At 37.5% G+C, this 19,402-nt stretch overlaps 3 protein-coding genes across 8 annotated transcripts in view; 1 reads left to right on the plus strand and 2 right to left on the minus strand.

Moving 5' to 3' along the window:
• Nucleotides 1–509: 509 nt before the first annotated feature.
• Nucleotides 510–4,709, minus strand: LOC117944645 (phenazine biosynthesis-like domain-containing protein 1). Its single transcript, XM_034871653.1, has 10 exons — nt 4,367–4,709; nt 4,036–4,135; nt 2,789–2,887; nt 2,350–2,459; nt 2,043–2,072; nt 1,846–1,934; nt 1,618–1,709; nt 1,243–1,326; nt 966–1,028; nt 510–767 (listed from the first exon to the last, which is right to left on the minus strand). Exons 1-10 carry the CDS (start codon nt 4,448–4,450, stop codon nt 655–657), a joined length of 864 nt encoding a protein of 287 aa, XP_034727544.1. The 5' UTR covers nt 4,451–4,709; the 3' UTR covers nt 510–654.
• An 853-nt stretch (nt 4,710–5,562) lies between these two features.
• Nucleotides 5,563–15,020, plus strand: hnrnph3 (heterogeneous nuclear ribonucleoprotein H3 (2H9)). 4 transcript variants are annotated; one of them, XM_034871557.1, is made up of 11 exons: nt 5,563–5,653; nt 6,981–7,073; nt 7,799–7,954; nt 8,298–8,441; nt 10,386–10,524; nt 11,312–11,511; nt 11,800–11,895; nt 12,306–12,421; nt 13,023–13,158; nt 13,491–13,547; nt 14,285–15,020. In XM_034871557.1, the coding sequence occupies exons 2-11, from the start codon at nt 6,986–6,988 to the stop codon at nt 14,362–14,364; spliced, it is 1,212 nt and encodes a 403-aa protein (XP_034727448.1). In that variant the 5' UTR covers nt 5,563–5,653; nt 6,981–6,985; the 3' UTR covers nt 14,365–15,020. The 4 variants fall into 4 exon arrangements, with proteins under 4 accessions (XP_034727448.1, XP_034727465.1, XP_034727475.1 ...); XM_034871574.1 differs by having other exon boundaries at nt 5,567–5,647; XM_034871584.1 differs by lacking the exon at nt 5,563–5,653 and adding an exon at nt 5,788–5,806.
• A 1,564-nt stretch (nt 15,021–16,584) lies between these two features.
• rufy2 (RUN and FYVE domain containing 2) overlaps nt 16,585–19,402 on the minus strand; it is a 28,099-nt gene continuing 25,281 nt past the window's right edge. For all 3 annotated transcript variants that reach the window (XM_034871530.1, XM_034871522.1, XM_034871513.1), the window contains one exon: nt 16,585–18,505. In XM_034871530.1, coding sequence (XP_034727421.1) covers nt 18,362–18,505 — 144 coding nt within the window. In that variant the 3' untranslated portion in view covers nt 16,585–18,361. The remainder of the gene's footprint in view (nt 18,506–19,402) is intronic.

The following is a 19,402-nucleotide window of genomic DNA, read 5'->3' on the forward strand; positions in this document are numbered from 1 at the left end:
GAGTAAAGAAATGGAAACAACATACTGGTATATACATAGTTATAATGTCGGTACAAAAAGCTCAACCAACAATAAAACCAAGTATTTGAGTCAATTCCTTTGCATACAACAGAATATGAACAAACCTCAAGCTTTACGGAGACAGAATGCTTACAAAGGAAACTACTTGGTATTATGAGAACTAGTTAAACTCTAGGAATTTGTAGGAAACCAGACTTATTGAACTGTGATCATTTAACTGATTTAGTTTTTCGTTACTGTGATTAGAGCAGGTTATATAACCTCACCAAGCTAACGGTGATTCCACCTTTGATCTGTTTGACTTCCAACACAACCAGTAATTATTCATGTCTTCTCTCTGTATTTAGTTTTTAATTTTTTTGTGATTTTTCGCGTCCGTTTGTGAATAAATAATACAAATACTATCAAAGCCTGAGATGTTCTTTCCATCCTGTAGCGTGTTAGCATGCTGAGTTATCTTTCAATGTTAGATTGACCAGTCTGGACAATATCAGTTTAGCTTTTTATTTAAACCATTTAGTTTTTTTGCGTGTTATCATGTGGTACAAAGCCTCTGTCTGCTTCTCTGTGCAGGTACGTTACGACTGTCCTATCATCCCCAAATAGCAAATCATCATCTTAGTTAGCATGTGGCTATAGTGTGATTGTTCCTTGCAGCACAGTGACGGCCTCTCCATATATGTTGATTCTCCCGTCGTCTCTCACTTCTAGTTCTAGCTCCCCGCCTCGACTGGAGCACTGGTAAGCTACAAAAGCACACACAGGGGAGAATAAGAGTGTCAGTATGGTTCAGTAGTAATGGACCGGTTATAGTTGGAAAACTACACCAGTTATCAAGTTAATGACACATTGTTTGTAAAAAACTGTACAAATTGCACTGGTTTAGAGTTTGAGAAGTTGCTGATCACATCAAATGTTAATGTGGAGTTGATTAAATCAATTACCTAGCATTTTCTTCTTTCCCAGCTTCTTAGACCAGTAGCTACCCAGCACGGTGTGAGCAGAACCTGCAGGGACGCAGAAGGCATACAAAATTTTGATTTCACAAGACACATTGAACACTTACCAACTATACTGCGTGGGTGCCAGTACTTGCTGCTTGAATACAAATGTGTAGGATTACTTAGTTATCAGAAAGTACTTTTTGCAACATAATATTACACACTGTAACCCAAAAACAACTGTCTGTCTGCGTAAGTAGGGCTAGTAGAAGTAGTCTACCAGTGACGGGATCCTCAGGGATGCCATTCCATGGAGCAAAGAATCTAGAGTAGAAGTCATATCCTGGCTGGCAGTCTGGGGATCCTATTGGCAGACAAAGGACAACATGTCATATGTTGGCTATTGGTCAAAAACCTCCAATCGGCATTTAAATGCAACATATAGACACACTAATAAGTTTAACTAATAAAGGGTATAGCATTGCGATTTATACAACAAACTGTTACTTATTTCTTAAAAGGCTTTACATGTTTTGACTTTGAGACCACTGTAGACTTTAAATTACTGGATGTGGTCTGGCCCAACAAGTCATAAAACTGTCCAACAATATTCCCCTGGTGTAACCAAAGGAAATCACTGTTTAGCTCCTGTTACCTTTCATGGTGATGATTACTCCTTTAACTCTTCCACTCATCTCACTGCTCTGAAGAGCAACAGGGTCAACTTTCAGACTGGTTAGCACTGACCTGCAGAAAAGATGCATGCAGAACATAAGTAGGGTCACAAACAAACCTAGAGAGATTTTACACACTGCCCAATTGTGAAGATGAATAACTATTATACTGATTGTGTGCGTGTGCATATGTATGTGTTGATTGTAACCTGTCACAGCTGTCAGCCAGTCGAACCAGCAGTTTCTTCGTGTTGGAGCTCAGATAAACATCCTGGATCGGGTGGTTTCCAACCGCTGCCTGTATCCGACATGCAGAGACACAGTTAATCATCAGTCACACTGGCACACTACTACACATATCAACAGGGAAGCAGGAGTGTACTGTAAAACCTGGTGTCTTACTGACCTTGATGATGTCTCTGAAGTCATTGGCATCCTGAAAAACAAATTGTTGAAAACAAACTGTTAGACTAGCACTGGGTTGTCTTTTCAAATACTTTGCGAAGTTACTAAACAACTTTCTTTTGGAAAACCTTGCAATGCTGATCCAGGATGGTCGAGTTCTGCTACTACAACTACAGCTGTATGTTACATTGTTGTAGGATTCTTGCAGCTTCTGGGATTCACATAACAATTTTTCATGTTTTTTGAGACATAATTGAACCTGTTATTGTAATATTATCCTTGTGTGTTTATCTGATTACATACTGTACCTCCTGAGTTGGGGGGTTGAGAGGAAAGTCCATGATGTACCCTTCCCCCTGCTGGGTGACAGCCAGATCGCCACTCCTGGTCTCAAACACCAGTTTGGGATTCTCGTTCTCTAACGTGAATATATACATAGAACATTATGCTCACAGGCTAGCTTGATGAACTTGGTTTACTGACAGATGTGGGTTTGTTGGCTAACAGTAACCCTTTATTGTATTTAGCTGCACTGTGTATTTACGTGGAAGAGTGTTACAATATGGTCATCTTTGTTATTGTCAGGTAAATCATTACAAAAGTATTTCAACATGCCTCCCAGTTAAACTTTAGGGAGTTCTGTGTTTGTCTTTTCTTTAGTTCCAAAGCAAGCCAAAGCATTCACTCGATTTTAAATGGAAATAACCTTAATATGATGTTTATGTCTGTTTTTGTTTTGTAACTTACGCTTATGTTTGAACAGCACTGCTGCAGAGGCCAGAGTGGCATGACCACAGAGATTCACTTCATTAGTTGGTGTAAACCATCGAAGTCGGAACCTTGATCCTTTAAATCACATTGTCAGAAAGGTGCGTTAACACACGTAGAACTTTAACATGAAGTCTACACATAATCATCCATAGAGTCTACCATTTAACACAGCAAATTATCTAAAACATTGAGGGGGGGAAAAACGACTTGCTTAAAATTTAGCAAAATGTCACCCTATAAAGGAAAGTTTGTACATATCCACCAATTAATTTATTGTATTGAATCAAGGAATGTATACATGAAGATTTGTATAGCTGAATGTTTCCGGGTGCTGTCTGTGAAAACAATATCACTCTGAGAAATTAAATCTAAAAACAAATCTACTTGAGGTGCATATATAGTATGATGTAAATTTCTTCTGAAAGTCAGAGACCTAATGGAGTTCTACTGTGGTTATATATGGTTACTTTAGTGGAAAAATGCACATTCATTCAAGAAATTCTTAAGCAGTGCGTAAATGAAACTGACAGTCCTTTCTGTACAGTTGTACCAGTTGTGAAAAAGTACATGCTGCATTTTTAACTGACCGCTCGCTGCATTGTTCTTCCCATTCCCAACAATGCAAGTCTTAGCAGTGTGTTGTTGCCTGTCAGACTGCTGAGGACAGGTGTTTTTTATCGAACACAAAGAAGAAAAATGAGCTCAGTAACGCGTACAGAGGTTTACAGCTGTGTATTTTTCTCTGCAACCAAAATGTCTTAAACAATGTCTGACTTGTCATTCTACCCTTGTTCCTTACCGCCGTATCATTTTCTGCAATGATTAACATGTATATTAGGACTTTATCAAACCAACTGCTTAAGTCAGTGATATCAATTTAATTCATTAATCTGTTTGTTTCTCATCAGTGCGCCTGGAATTTTCAACAGATCCTAAATAGTGAAGCGAGGTTTGTCCACACTTGCTACTTGCTACTCTGCACTTTCCTGTGAAGGTAAAATTGTTTGTTCTTTTTTTATTCCATGAGTTTTGTTTGAGAAGTATGTACTGTAGCTAAGTTGTGCCCATTTAGCATATTTTTTACATCATATTATCAAGCGAGTTGGAAGGAGCACGTTACCATGAAATTAACTTGGTGCATTTCTGTTGAATGAGTCTAACAAGAAACTGATAGCTATGCTCAATAATAAATGATGTAATGGTAATATATGATCTGATATTACCTGTGGTAAAATTGTCAGAGGGATTGATCCTGGTGATGAAAGCGGTTTCTGACAGGTTCATCTCTGCTGCTATCCTCTGGTACAAATAATCACTCAGTTCCTTTTAAAACGCATAATAGAAATATTTAGTTGTGAGTCTGAGAAATGCACAAACACGGATAGATAAATACTATACTATATTTAAAAAATTGTATAATTATGTAAGTTATTATGAACAAATAAAACTCGTGAACTTTTCTGACTGAAAATGTCCAGATCAGTGTTACAAGGAGCACTCGTGATCCTTGAATGAACAAAATAGCCTACACAATTTCAAATGTGTTTTACTCACATGCATAAGTGGACAAATAGCCGCAGGGTTTCCCTTGAAAGGTAAATTGGTGAAGGCGTCTAAAGTAAATACTGGAATCTCCATTATGATTAGACGAAATGTGAAAATGGAAACTAATACAGTCACAATGAGGACGGTAGCGTTAGGGTTTTGCACAGTCAATCCGCTGCAGTTGATGGACTTTACACCACGTCTGTTTGGTTCCAGCAGACGCCCCTCAGGGTCACCTCTGGTTGCCAGATTTCCGACCTATGTTTCAGCTGCATGATGTAGTGTTTACGCTTTGTCTAGTGTCGGAACTCGGAAACGAGTTCGTTATTTGCGTAGCTGTCACTACCATGGATATATTATGAGGTAGCCTACCCGATGTGAGTCGAGTTCACATGTGAGTTGCGCATGCTCATATTTAAACGTTTTACGGCATAACGTATGCTAATAGACCATGGATGTATTAAGAGAACTATACTTTCTGCTCGATATAAGGTATTTTATGTCCTATTTTTTTAAAATTGTAATTTAATTTCTAGGGGCCTAAAGGTTTCCCACTGATGTCTGACCTCTCCAACACACACTCTCTCTTTCCATGTGAAATACATTTGTTATGGTGTGTTTTCTATGAATGTGCAATCAACAACAAAAAAAACGTGACAATTAAAAGCGTTTCGTTTTTACATGCGGGTGAGAAGGGCGATATTTTTCTACGGCTGGCCAACACATTATTAAAAAAGATATGTTATGAGGCTAAATGATTTCCGTACTAAGCTCACACGGCTTGGTAAAACTTAATTGTTTACTGCGGTCATATAGGAAATGTGCCTTTTGATGAAAACATCTTTTGGAGGATACTGACATTACCTTACAATGTCAGATTCATGCTTTTTTATATGTTCTTAGGATCTTAGTTTTTCACCGTGCAGGCTATATAGCCTATATACTGTTTAACATACACAGTGTTCTGATTGCCTGAGTGCAACAAGGTATCCAGAGGTATCAAAAATGTATTGCTGAACGGGCATAAACAGATTTAATAAATATATTTCAATACTCCCCCGGGTTTATACGCACACCGACTATTTACAAGCAATCTTGATAAAGCTTTCAGAAATAACATAACCCGTCCTCCTATAACATATCTAAATATTATTAAAATAAATAATAATATTCATAATGTTTACTATAACTTTTAACGTGTCCAAGTCTCGCGACAACGTACCTGATTGTGTTTGCTGGTGCAAGTAACACCTGAGGCTCGGGATAGGAGCAGGAGACCAGGGACGGGAGGCGAGCGTGAGAGAATTTCATCGATTTCAGACATTTGTCACTGACGTCTGACATATTCTCTGGGAATGTATTTTGATGACCACTGACAGCGTACGGCCGTTGGGAATTGAACTAGCCTGCCCTGTACATTTGACCGCTGTCGGTGTCCTACAGTTAACGGTTAGCCTTAGCTAGCAGTTGACGCTAGCCCTTAGCTAGCTGTAACTCGCCAGCCCTTCGCTAGCTGTAACTCGCCGTTTTCAGTTATGTGAATGAGGGCAAGCGCGGCAGAGGGAAAGCGGTTTTGATCACGACGACAGCGGTATAGCTAGCTAAAGCGGTTGCCGCCCACGTTAACACGTTCATATTTTGCTATACTTGTCATAGCCAGAGTTTCACCGTACAGAACTTCTGACGGTAACCGCCGGGCGGCAGGAACCACTTTTTAAAAACGCTTTATTTTGTGGGAAACGTTCTTGCAGGTAGGCGGTTGCTTCGCGGTGGTGTGAAACCAGCTTGCTAGCTGCTAACGTTAGTGTTATCAAGCTAACATTAGCACGTCAGCCTGACAGCAGAGGAACGTTTCCATCATTCGCTTGAGAACGCAAAATACAGCCTGAAAAATATCCTGTGTCGACCTTCAAAGTAGTAATTAACTTTACCACATAATAAATAACGTCATGTTATGATATGTTTGTAAAGGTCTATGTAAGTTGAACTGTGGTTAGCGTTACGTTAGCTAGCAAGGCTCTCGGATTTACCAATACTTTGAGAAAGTTGGAAGGAGGAAGTACTAAACGTTCGTTTATCTGTTGTGACAGCTACAGTAACATGCACGTTAGTGCTAAAATAATAGACTTGTTATTGCATACTGTTTATAATTCCGGGTTCACTATTTTCGCCTCTGGCAACTGTGTAATTTTGTACAGATCAACTTGTTTAACACACCAGCTTCCCGCAGAAAGGATGTTGTGCAATGCGTTACACCGAGGATATCTGTAAATGTTATACAAATATTTCACAGTATACTTCTGTTCTGGTTATAATGCACTGAACTAATACAAGTAGAAGGAAAACTGGCTTTAATCTAGAAAGGCATTTATGAAGCAGTTTGTTTAACGCATTTATTTATTAAAGCAATCTGCACTGATAATACTGTACTGTCCTTAATTTAGACCTTTCCCCAGGGACTCCACACACACTGAGTATTGTTAGTAGGTCAGGGCATACTGGAAGCACAGCATTATTTAGTGATGACTGTGTGACCTGGTCTTTGCCAATAATAATAATTGTAATACAATTATTGTTGACACCGTAATGTAATGTTGCTGCTATATTTTGCTCTTTTTGGCAGTAAGGATGTCTTTGAATGAAGAGGGTTATGTGGTTCGGATCAGAGGACTACCCTGGTCCTGCTCACAGGAAGAGGTTGCCAGTTTTTTCTCTGGTGAGAATACACACACACACACACACACACACACACACACACACACACACACACACACACACATCTTTACAGCTTGAGGCATGAACAGTGATTGACATCTAGATCAATAAACATAACTATTTTGGTTTGTGCGCTGCAAAACCTGTTTGGTCAGCTATGCAATTGAATCTGCTACAGAACTTTTTATTATTGTATGCAATAGACATTTTATATGTGACTTTCCAAGAGTCTTCTCTCTCCTACAACCTGTCTTGTTATGCACAAAAACAACATGGGTTTCCCAACCTCATCTTAATCAGAAATACTTTATTCATCCCCGAAGGGAAATTCTGTGTTACAGTTGCACGAAGTATATAAATATCAGAGTAGAAATATAAAAGAAATATATAAGAAGTGTGGATATGCACGGTATGTACATAGTTAAAGTCATTTTTATGATACAGTATTTACATAATTAAGGAGTTAATAATAATAATAATAGTGAACAGTAATAATGAATAAATAGTAGCAGCAGAGTTAAAACTCCAGCCATTATATAACGGTCAGGATCTCAAGTGGATCAGATAATGGTATACTATTAGATCCTTAGCTGTGGGCTCGAAATTGCTCCAATTAGATTGGATTTAGTTGTACCCTTTTGTTCTGATGTTTTTTTTCTTTATGACAGGAAACGTTTGTGCTTGCATCCTTTTAAGGAAATCTCAATCAATGTTATTTATTTACAGACTGCGACATCGTTGGGAAAGTAAACGGAGTGTGCTTTACCTACTCCAAAGAAGGACGTCCTAGTGGAGAGGCTTTTATTGAGCTGAAAATGTCTGAGGATTTCAAGAATGCCCTTGCCAAGGACCGTAAATACATGGGACACCGATACATAGAGGGTAAGCAAAATAACCAAATTACAACGGACTAATGGACCAGTGGGTGTTTACTTGTGTTGATTTTGTCTTTGAACAATTGCTGAATTATATGACATTACTGATAAAACAGTCTAAGTGCGACATACTCTGTCTCTGTGTAACATGCATGCAAACGTTTGTGTCTTAGCTTACCTATATTGAAATATTGAATTCCCCATACAAATATATATGTGTGTTTAAACCAAACTAAGGAAAAAATTTAATTTTCTAAGTTTAAAAGTCCTTTTAGATCTTGACATTGACGTGTTTGTGTGTGTGTGTGTGTGTGTGTGTGTGTGTGTGTGTGTGTGTGTGTCTGAATCAGTGTTCAAGTCGAACCGTAGTGAGATGGACTGGGTACTTAAGCGTAGCGGCCCTGCTGATTATGACAGCTGCAGCGGCTGCATGTTGCGACTTAGAGGCCTTCCCTTTGGCTGCAGCAAGGAGGAGATTGTTCAGTTCTTCTCAGGTACATAAACTTCTGTAATTATTATTGAATTATACTGCTATTAAACCATGTATGATAATCTGAGGGATAGTTTTTACAGACACGCTGTGGTTTTGCAATTTTCCTGACTGTAAAACACCACAGTGTAAGGGTGCAACTAGAAATTGTGCAAAAGACCATCTTAGCATGCAGTGCAAGACCGTAAAATGAGACAAAACCACTTAAAGCTCTGCATTCTTTTCACCCATCTCTTTTTAATATGTATCTGTTCAGAGAAGGGGCATAAGCGCCGTCAAACATTGCCTGACAAACAGCTCCATGTGTGATTTGAAAAAATTAGAATAGTGTGCCCAGATAGTGCAGTTACAAATTTAAATCGCTATTATTTAGATATGAATAATAGGATATGATTCAGTCAAGATTTAAAGTGCCTTAACTAGGGAATCTGTGATATATAGCCTATTTCTGTTTTTATTTTCTCAATTCCTGTTTTAAAGCCATATTCTCCTGTGGATGTTAACATTAAAACTGATGAAGTGAATTAAAGAGATCATCACTATCTCTCAAAAGTGGTATGATGTGAATTCCCACAAAATGTTCAGACCACTTTATTTATAACTGCCGCACATTAAGTTGAGATGTGGTACTGCATAATATCTGACCTGGTAGCATTATGCACATATATAACATTACAAATATAGTAATAACATTTTAGATATAATCTAATAACTCTTAAAATGTATTACTGTTGCAAAATGCGCTGTGAAATATTTTGGGTGCACCGAAATGATGTGCTGCACCAAAATGAAAAAGTAAGGCATACCAGTGGAACCATAAGTTAGTCTGGAGCCCTGATTCATTAAATATTGCCAAGAAGTATTTGTAATTAAAAGTCTAAGAAAAAGTCTGTCAGTTTCTCAAATTTTTCCAAGTCTAAAAACCCAGGTAGATAGCCACAGTGTGTAGAATTTTGATTTGATTATAGCCGCTTTATTATTATTCTGGTGGTTAGTTCATATTTGTACAAAAGTGGAAAAAGTAGAACCACAACCAACTGTAAGTGTACATGTTACAAGCTCTTTTTTTATTTTTAAAGAGTACCATGGAATTAGGAAAACCGATCAAATTATAAAATTCAAACTACTGCTAACTGCACTTTAAACCGCGCTTTCCACTTTTCTGATCAAACCAAAACTACACACCACGACATAAAGGTACACAAAAACATTCAAAATACATTTTCAGATTTGCCAACACTTAACACTATCTTTTCATATTTGGGATTTCCTTCATATTATAAAGTGGTAATAATTTGACAAATGTTTAATTATAGCCAGTCAACATGTCTGTGTCATGGCCCAAAGGCCTTATGTTCTTTATGTATGTATGCATGTTTGTTCTTGTAGTATAGTCATACTGTGTTTACCAATTTGTCTTTGCTATGAATTGTTAGTATGTCTCATACAATGTTTGTGTAAAGTTAACAATTTATTTAACATGCATATCTTAAATGACCTTAATATCTTGCCTCCTAAAGAGGGTTCAAAGATAGGCTGGGCTAGTGAGAGGACGTCAGTATTGTGATCATGCTCACTGGCAGCCTTTTATTTAAGATAATCAACACTTAAAAATGATTATGGAACAGTGTGGATCAACACTAATAATTAATGATGTTGAACTAAATTCAGTTAAGTGTAAGAACATTTTTGGTATGTGTCCACTTTAATTTTATAGCAGCTGTTTCCGGGCCAGTATTTGTTTAATGACCTTGCTGGGCACTTAGTGTAATTACATTTTCATACATTAATTCAGAGGTCCCTTTTGTAATGCAGTCTCATCTGATACTATAGCTGATATGTATTTATCCTGAAAAGCTTCAGTGATGGAGTGGGTGTTGTTCTTTCTATTTTACACATCTATCAGTCTACCTACCGACCTATGTATTTATGTGTGCTTGGGTTGAAGGGTTGAGAATCGTGCCAAATGGGATTACTCTGCCAGTGGACTACCAGGGGAGGAGCACAGGGGAAGCCTTCGTGCAGTTTGCCTCAAAGGAGATAGCAGAAAAGGCTCTGGGGAAACACAAGGAAAGAATAGGGCACAGGTGGGACAGAGGGGAAAGGGACGGGCTGGACTGGGTTGGGCTTCTATTGCAGTATTTAATGGGTGGTCATATTCGAGTAATTATGGTATTAATGGTATGGGTTCTGTTATGGTTGAATGATAAGCATGGGTTGGTGTGTTAGAATAATTATTTTAAACAATAATAACATCGGTAATTTAATTGGGTGGATCATGTTTATGAAAATAAGGGGATGGGTTTTATTGGGTTAATGTATTGTAACAATTGTGACATGTTAAATAATGATTAAATCTGAAGTGCTGTTGGTCATCTAAGACCTGGGAGCTCTATTAATTTGTATAAGAGCAATATTTTGGTACACTGGATCATTTTTTTAACACATTATTAATATTTTATACTTGTATCTTGCAGATAATTTACTGTATAAGAGGGGATTATGGTTAGTAAAGGCAGCCGCTACCATTAAAGCATTTCTTAATCATTAAAATGATCAATGCAACACCTAAAAGCCCTGTAAGAATTTTCATTACTGTAAATAACCAGTGGAGGTTAGCTTAGAAAATCCTTTACCACAGCCCTTAACCCAAATAATAATCAGATTTTGGGTAGGTTGTTCAGTCCTTCAGACACTCAGCCCCAAGTAAAAAACTACTTAGACCACTATTTAGAATATTTGTTTTTTGTGTGTTTATCTTTTCTCTCTGTATATCATATGTATGCATGTATGTATGTGGCTTGAGTTAAACCATTTCTATGCCTTAACCCTCTCCTCTGCCCCAATCCACCCCATTCGCCTTTTATATTGCAGGTATATAGAGATATTTAAGAGCAGTCGCAATGAGATCAAAGCCTACTACGAGCTGCCCCGGCGGGGGATGGGAGGCCAGAGACCGGGGCCCTACGATAGACCCATGATGGGGGCACCCAGGGGAGGGTTTTTTGGGCCAGGTCCTGGCCGCGGTGGGGCTCTGATTGACACCATGAGGAGTGGAGGGGGCTACGGAGGAGGAGGTAAGCAGAGTTCTGCATAAAGGAATATTTGTGGCTGCAAAAGTGTAATTGGTCAGTGTAGATGATCAGACACGTCAAATTTTGAATTATTTTAACAACCTTTTATTGTGATTATAACTTGAGTTGACTAATGGGCTAACTAATCATTATTTCCTTTTTCCAAGCCAGCAGAAAACAAAGTTTTATTATCCAGTCAGCTTGTTATTAGGTTTTGTCATCTGTGTTGTGGAGCCAATGGTGATATGAAAGAATAAGTTCTGCTTCAATTGTTATGTTTGTGTCCAGGTTACGGTGACTTTGACAGCTACAATGGCTTCAACAACTACTGTTTTGGCAATGGCATGTTTGATGAGCGAGTGAGAGGAGAAAGGGTAGTAAGAGGTAAAGTCCAAAAACGTTTTACCATCTAGAGTCTGCCATTCAGAAATACAGTGCATGTTTGTAAGCCTCAATTTATAGAGTTTGGCATCCCTGCCAAAAGGCTAAATGGCTTCCAGCATTTCAAACGAATGACAGTTTGGCACAAATCTAAAATAAAAACTATTTTAAGTTTTATATTGATTATGTGAATCAATAGAATTAGGATTGTTGTTTGTAAAGCAGCATATTTGGATCTTTCTTTGTTTGTAGTCTCTTATAGTAGGTTATATAAATACTTCACACATTAATAAACTAAACAAACACAGTATGTTTTTCTTCTAATCTGTTATTTGTCTTATTAAGTAAAGGAAAAGTTTGTATCAATAAAGGTTGGATTGGTAATTTGTGGATGCATATGTGTTTTGGCTCAGGGATAGGAGGCCACGGTTACGGTGGTCAAAACGAAATTGGTTCAGGCCTCCACAGCGGCCATTTTGTCCATATGAGGGGTTTACCTTTTCGTGCCACAGAGGGAGACATCGCTAAAGTAGGAACACACACACACACACACACATACACACACAGATGCCAGATCATTTTATTATTTCTCAATGAATTTTAATATGCTGGGCATCAATCTCCCAAAAGCCTTAAATTAAACTAACAGAAGTCATAGATTTCTTTTCTTTCTGTTTACTGCTTTACGCAGTTATAAAATGTTTTTGTATCAGATTGTGGGCTGTCTGTAGAGGTAGTACACTCAAAGTGGTATTATGGTGTTAGTGGATTGTGCTACAGGAGGCTGTTCAATCGTTTTTTGTGAAGTTTTAGTCAGCTCGATCAGATCTGTAGCAAACACTGTCACTACCCCTAGCCGCAGCAGCTAGGAAGCTTATCCAAGTGTCTTTCATCAAAACACTCAATTATTTTGAATTGGTGAATCCACCCATACATTTTCTGCCGCGTAACTGTAAGGCTGTTTTCTGTTAATGTTGGGTTCATGCTGTATAAAGGTGTTGGTCAGGAAGCCCAATAAGCTACTACATTTAAACGAATGTTTAATGTTGATAGTCATGAACAGTTGGACATTATCTGCGTCTGCCTGCTCATTTATGTAACTATGTATCTGTCTTTCTTTCTTTGTGTAGTTCTTCTCTCCTTTGAATCCCCTGAGGGTCCACGTTGATGTGGCTCCCAACGGGAAGTCGACTGGAGAAGCTGATGTGGAGTTTCGCTCCCATGAAGACGCTGTGGCAGCCATGTCTAAAGACAAGAACCACATGCGTATGTCCTCCTGTTTTCTTCTTTGTCTTGTCTTTTGTTGGTTCTTCTGACGACTTTTTTCACGCTACATAATAGGATCAGCTAATAGCTACAGCAGAACTAGAATAATAGCATAAATTAACAAGCTGCCAGGGTTTTAGGTGGTTTTAATGTTAGAATATCTTTTTAAAGAGCATTATGAAATATAATCTTGGTACTTCTCATTACATTATTTGAGATATTTCCAATTGTACTTAAACTTGGACATAAAGCAGGTGAATTAAATTGACATTAAACAGTAAAAGAAACACAAGTTGTTCAATAAGAATGACGGATATATGTTTCCTCCACAGAGCATCGCTATATTGAGCTGTTTCTTAACTCAACAGCTAGCGGAGCAGCTGAAATGGGTGAGTTTTCCTTATTATGATAAATAACGTATAAATAAAATTTGGGTGTTAATTTCTTTTATCTTAATTGTTTAACTCCCATTAGCCATGTTTCCATCCACACGTTTTTATGCGAATTAAGTAATATTTAGTAAAAAAAAAGCCTTATGGAAACAGTCAGATTTGATGGAATTTTATGAATATCCATCCAAGGTTTGTGCGTTGGATCTCATTGGATTTTTTTCTTAATCGGTAAACAACTTATGCGATAAATGCTGATGGAAATGTTATTTGCAGAATAAATAAGGAATTGCGATTACTTTTTTAGGTAATTTTATGGTTGTAACCTGCCGTAAAATGAAGAAGAAGCTTTAGGTCATTTATGCCTTAAATTTCCACTTTCGTAGACATGTCAGCGTCAAGTTTTTATCCATTCATTTTCGGACCGTCTACCTACAAAAGATTAACATTGCACAAGTTGTAATAGTGCTTATTTGCCGCTTGTTAATTAAATCTGAAAAGTCTTTTGTCTCCTTGTTCGTCCACTTACCCGTCTTTGCTGACATTACGCACAGGATTTGATTCGCTTTGCAGTCGTTGGATGAAAACAAACTTTCAGTGGCTTTATTCGCATGACTGTTTTAAGCGAACTTCTGATAATTCGACTGACAAGTGGATGGAAATAGCTGGAGTCATTACAGTCATAGGAAATAACTTAATTTTTTTTACACTGATCTATCTTTTCAAAACCATCTCAGGTCGTGGCGGTGGCGGTTACTATGGTAACTCCGGAGGGGGCGGAGGCTCACGGAGCAGCGGGCTGCGAGGTTCATACTGATGATGTCATCCCACGCTTCCAATCCATCCTGGCGTTTGTCTCGCGTCTCTTTAGGCCACATTCATTCAATTACTTTTTCCGAGCAGAAGAGCTGATCTGAAATCAGTCATTTGGTTTGTAACAGCCGTTCTTTTTAAGGTGCTTGTACTAAAACTTTGTTTCAGATACTAGAACCGGTCAGATATGACCTCAACAAGGCACTATTGTTATACCAATCCTAAAAGGATATGAAGAACTTAAATTGTTAATATTATTTTAGAGCTGTTGTAGTTGTTAAATTTTGGTTAATGGGACATAGAGGATGTCTTGTTTCTTACATTTTTAAAACAATTGGTTATAGTAATAGATTTTCATCAAATTATTTATTTTTTGCAAGTTTTGAAAAGCAATAAATGGGATGCACTATAATTTGTCTTGTTTCACATCTCACTGTTGGCAGGAGATGTTAGTGAGAACACAGATGAACAGCTGAGGGGTTTAATAAGTAGAAAAGGATCATTCTGGGGCCGGGCACGGTCCCTTTGAATCTAATCAGTTGATGTAAACTTTGCTTTGGAATGGATGACGGCCGGGGTGAATGATGTTCTTTAGGAGGTGGAGCAGTGAGAAGCAACGTCAAAACATTCCAAGAATCTCTAAGTAAGAAACTCTGATTTAAAAAAAAAAAAAAAGTTTACAAATTCTTTGTTTATTCTGGTTTAAACTTATTTTCAGCAGAAAATTTCACCCAGCTGAAATATATAAATTCAAACTGGATTTCAGATCTGCTTTTCTGGTTTTAAAAGTTTGACAAATGTGAGCCATTGTTTTTTATGAATGTTTTCACAGTTCATTACAGAATTTAAAACTAAGTTGAACATATATTCCACTCTCAAAGAGTGGGAGTGAAATAAAGTCTCTATATTTGAGCTGTAAGATGGCTTATGCAGCTGTTGTACATTTTGCCTAATAAATTTTATATTTAATTATTTCTTTCTCCCTGACTCTAGCATCACTTTTGAAGAGGTTTGAGTTAAGGTTGTGAATACATCTGAATTAAAAAATCTAATCAATGAATCCTCTGCTTATGAGGTGTGTAATGGAGAAACAAGTTAGTGGATTTAAAACATGATCACATAACTCCCATTCTATACTCATTGCACTGGCTCCCTGTTTCATTCCGGATCGACTACAAAATCCTCATGCTCACACAAAAATGTATCACTGGACATGCACCACCATATCTACAAGAACTCATCACCTTGAAACCCTCCCCCCGCACCCTCAGATCAACAGGACAATTGCTCCTTCAGGTCCCCACCACAAGGCTTTGTACTATGGGTGACCGAGCTTTTTGTTCAGCTGCACCACGGCTCTGGAACCAGCTCCCGAGTGACCTGAGAGCAGTAGGGAACCTTGATATTTTCAAAGCTGAACTGAAGACTTTTTTATTCAGAAAGGCATTTTTGTGCTGATTGTTTTTATTATTACTCTCCTGTGTAGCACTTTGAGATTCCTTGGAATGAAAGGTGCGTTATAAATAAAATATATTATTATTATTATTATTTCAGTGGAACGCAGGAAAAAGACCCAACCGTGCAACAGGAGTAAATGTTCATAGAATAAATGTCAATAATGTACATTAAAATGACAGTAAACATGTACAAACAATTGTATCGTGATTTAATCAGAAACTGCGACACAGTCAAGGCAACACACTGTTGGCAATAGAGTTAATATTAAACTGGCAGGATTTAGAAAGCTCAAGGTCAGCTGAGAAAAAAACTAAACTGTACACAGAATACAAACCGGTTACCTCAATTAATAAAATAAATAAGTTTTCTTTAATCACCTTAAAAACCGAGGGAAGTTTGGAGACACTATATTATTTAATCATTAAATGAATAGCTATTTTTGTGTTGCTGTTGTAGTTTATAGACGGTAGGGAAGATCAAAATCATTTGTGATTTAATATAATTTCGCTACAGAGTAATTGACCCCAGAAGTTTAAATCTGAATATCTTTTGTACTTTTCTCACGTTTATTAAACGGAGCACGGATTATGAATCTGTGCATACAGTTTACAGTATGTACATACAGTGGTATCAGCACTGTACAAGTCCCATTAAAAGCTGGGAGATTAATAAGAGTGACACTGTACACAAAGGGTTTGGGCCTTGGTGCAATTCAGAAATATGTGCCATATTGCTTAATGATATGATAAATTCTAGATTTTTTTTGTGAAACCATTAAAAACACTTAATGAAATGAACCCAGGCCTGTTTTATCTCTTCATGGGAATGAATACTAATACCAGTTCTTAAAAAAAATCACAGGTTGTAAACGTGTTTAGGTACAAAACCACAATGTGCAGTGGAACCCTTGTCTAAAGACTACTTTACAGTCCTCGGCATTAGTTTACCACAAATACAAAAAGGGTTTAGAGTTTCAAACATTCCCTCTGAGGAATGGAGCAGCAGTACTCATAAGTGTGGTCCTCCTACAACGTTTCCACCTGCACAGATTACAACTCACTTCAAGTGAACAGGGAAAGGCTTTAACTAGTTCCCTGGACTTTGGTAAAATACAAATGAATGTGCAAGAAACAAATCAAATATAAATACTCTGAAATTCATCTATATTACACGTAATATAGGATTGGCAGGTGTTGAAACATAATTTGTGGCGATGGAGTCAATAGTGTGTAACACTTGAGTCTGTTCGTGAAGTGGTCAGGTTGTAAGCTAGCTGTCAGTGGTTCGTCAACTAAAGATCCAGCTGGTCTGATTTCAATCTGTCGCCAGAGATCTGTTGCTCTTCTTGGTCCTTAAAGCAGCATCCGCAGCATTAGTGTCTCAAACAAACAGTGAATGTGTCTTTCATCTAGACTGCTTGCTCGGCTAGTGTTGCTACTTTGAAATATTTTAGATTTTCTCTACAGAAACCCTCTCTAGAAATATAGGGCTCATTTGGCAACATGAGAAGCATAAATAAGTAATATTCACTGCATTTGCAAAGGCACAAACAGGGCCAACATTGTAAAAAAAAAAAAAAACAGCTTTCAGTTCCTTTGGAAGCCACAGCCCCGTGAGGAACAAGTCTAGTTTGTAGAAAGGTCAAAATATATTCCCATGTTGCTCCTTTGTAAGAACTGCAACTAAAACATTTCTGATCTTCTCACAGCACACTAAACAGAAATGTATCCAGTTTATATTACAGTTTGGTATCAAGTAAAGTTACACCGTCACGCTGACCTAGTCTTTTGTGCCTGTGTAAATGTTGCCTTTATGTTTGTGTTAATGTCACTCCACCTCAAAAGAGGGTGCTTTGCACTCTGACTTACAGGGCCACAATACTGTGTGAATAAATTATATAATCATCTGTTTGGCTATACACCTAATGTATACAGTTTGATGCTTGATACATACATCATAATGATGCATTACTACATAAGACTGAAGGTAAGGATCTGCATTTAGCTGCAGCAGTGCTCATCACAGTCAGTGCAGTTTCACTTTCAGTTTGTGGTAAAGTGGTTCCTCCTTTCATAGCAGAGCTCTGTCCTCCTACATGACTGTCAAAATACAATATCTAAATGTACTGTGAATTATTTAATCTGTATAACTGATCTATATTTAGGATAGATCGTGATTGTTTGATATTAAAGCGGACCAAAGATTCTCACTCCTTTGATTTTGATGTCAACCTATGTTAAAGGGGGCAATTACCTCCTGATCACATGAGGTTTTAATGTATACTACAACTCATCTGCAAAGAAAGTAGTGATGTCAAACAAAGACGGGTTACAATGATGCAGATTCCCCTCATTTTATCTATGAGGGACCATTTCAACCTGTAAACGAAGGCAAATGAAATGTTCTAAATGTTTTTGCACACAGTCCATTTCTAACAGCCACCTGTGTGTCAAGAGAAGTTGGGGGATGGTTCTTACAGAGGACCGGAGGCTGCTGATTCGGATCTCTGATTGTTTGAAGCAGTCAAGACAGCAGTGGCCCGTTCACGTTGGATTGAAGGAGCATCGCTGGAGGAGGAGGGCGTGGCAGGTGTCACAGACTCGGACTGGTTTTGGTGAGGCGGGCAGAGGGAGCTCATTGTCAGAGCAGCTGTTACAGAAAATCTCCCCACAGTTCCTACAGTGGTGCTGAAGACACACACAAAGACAACCACAATAACTATTCATTGTTGTGTTGGGCTTATGGGTGCAAATGAGCTTTTAAGAGGACCAAATGTTTTGTTGAGTTTCTACAAGTTGTCTCTTCAGTCATGCTGTCAATGCTGAGACTAACTATAAGCTATTTGTTTTTTTCATATGAAATGCTGTTTCTGCAGGAAAAAATAGGAACTCCTACATGTGACATGATGATGGAGATTTTTTCTGTATTTGTTTGTTTAATATGTTTGTTGTGTGTTTGTGTATGCACATTTTGCCAAGGAACATTCCACATAAGTGTACTTATTGTGGCAATAAAACCTTTTCTAAATCTGATGGATGGAATAGTGAATGGCAACATTCACAGTATTGTTACTGTTATTTTTAACATAGTTATCTATGACTTTTTTTAATCACTGTTTTCGACATACTATACTATGATGATTTTTGACATACTATACTTTGACATTTTTATTACTTTTTTTTTTTTGACTTTCACTTTTTTGTACCTACAATAGTGTAACTTTTTATCACATATTTGGCATTGACTATGATTTTTTTTTTATTTCAATTTAGACTTTGATGGTTTTTTTCATCATACTATGCTATGACGGTTTTCAACATTCTATTCGGTATCCCAGTGGCTCAGTGGTTAACGCCGCTCCAAACAGCATCACTACATACTACACAATTCTTTAACATACATATTCTAATTTTATATTTTTATCACATATTACACTACAGGTCTTTTTGAATGGCTTTTTTGACATACTATACTATGATCTTTTTATCACTTATTTCGACATACTATACTATAACTTTTTTTATTAGTTTTTTTGATTTACTATAGTATAACTGATTATTTAAATTTTTTTAAAGATGATTTGG

Source organism: Etheostoma cragini, chromosome 1, assembly GCF_013103735.1.
Source record: "Etheostoma cragini isolate CJK2018 chromosome 1, CSU_Ecrag_1.0, whole genome shotgun sequence".
Taxonomy (NCBI): domain Eukaryota; kingdom Metazoa; phylum Chordata; class Actinopteri; order Perciformes; family Percidae; genus Etheostoma; species Etheostoma cragini.

Coding starts and splice junctions, on each gene's coding strand:
- LOC117944645 (XM_034871653.1), bottom strand. CDS start 4,450: ATGGAGATTCCAGTATTTACTTTAGACGCCTTCACCAATTTACCTTTC. Junction 2,460..2,788: donor AGTGCTGTTCAAACATAAGC/GTAAGTTACAAA, acceptor TATTCACGTTAG/AGAACGAGAATCCCAAACTG. Junction 1,327..1,617: donor AGTAATCATCACCATGAAAG/GTAACAGGAGCT, acceptor GTCTGCCAATAG/GATCCCCAGACTGCCAGCCA.
- hnrnph3 (XM_034871557.1), top strand. CDS start 6,986: ATGTCTTTGAATGAAGAGGGTTATGTGGTTCGGATCAGAGGACTACCC. Junction 8,442..10,385: donor GATTGTTCAGTTCTTCTCAG/GTACATAAACTT, acceptor CTTGGGTTGAAG/GGTTGAGAATCGTGCCAAAT. Junction 13,548..14,284: donor TAGCGGAGCAGCTGAAATGG/GTGAGTTTTCCT, acceptor AAACCATCTCAG/GTCGTGGCGGTGGCGGTTAC.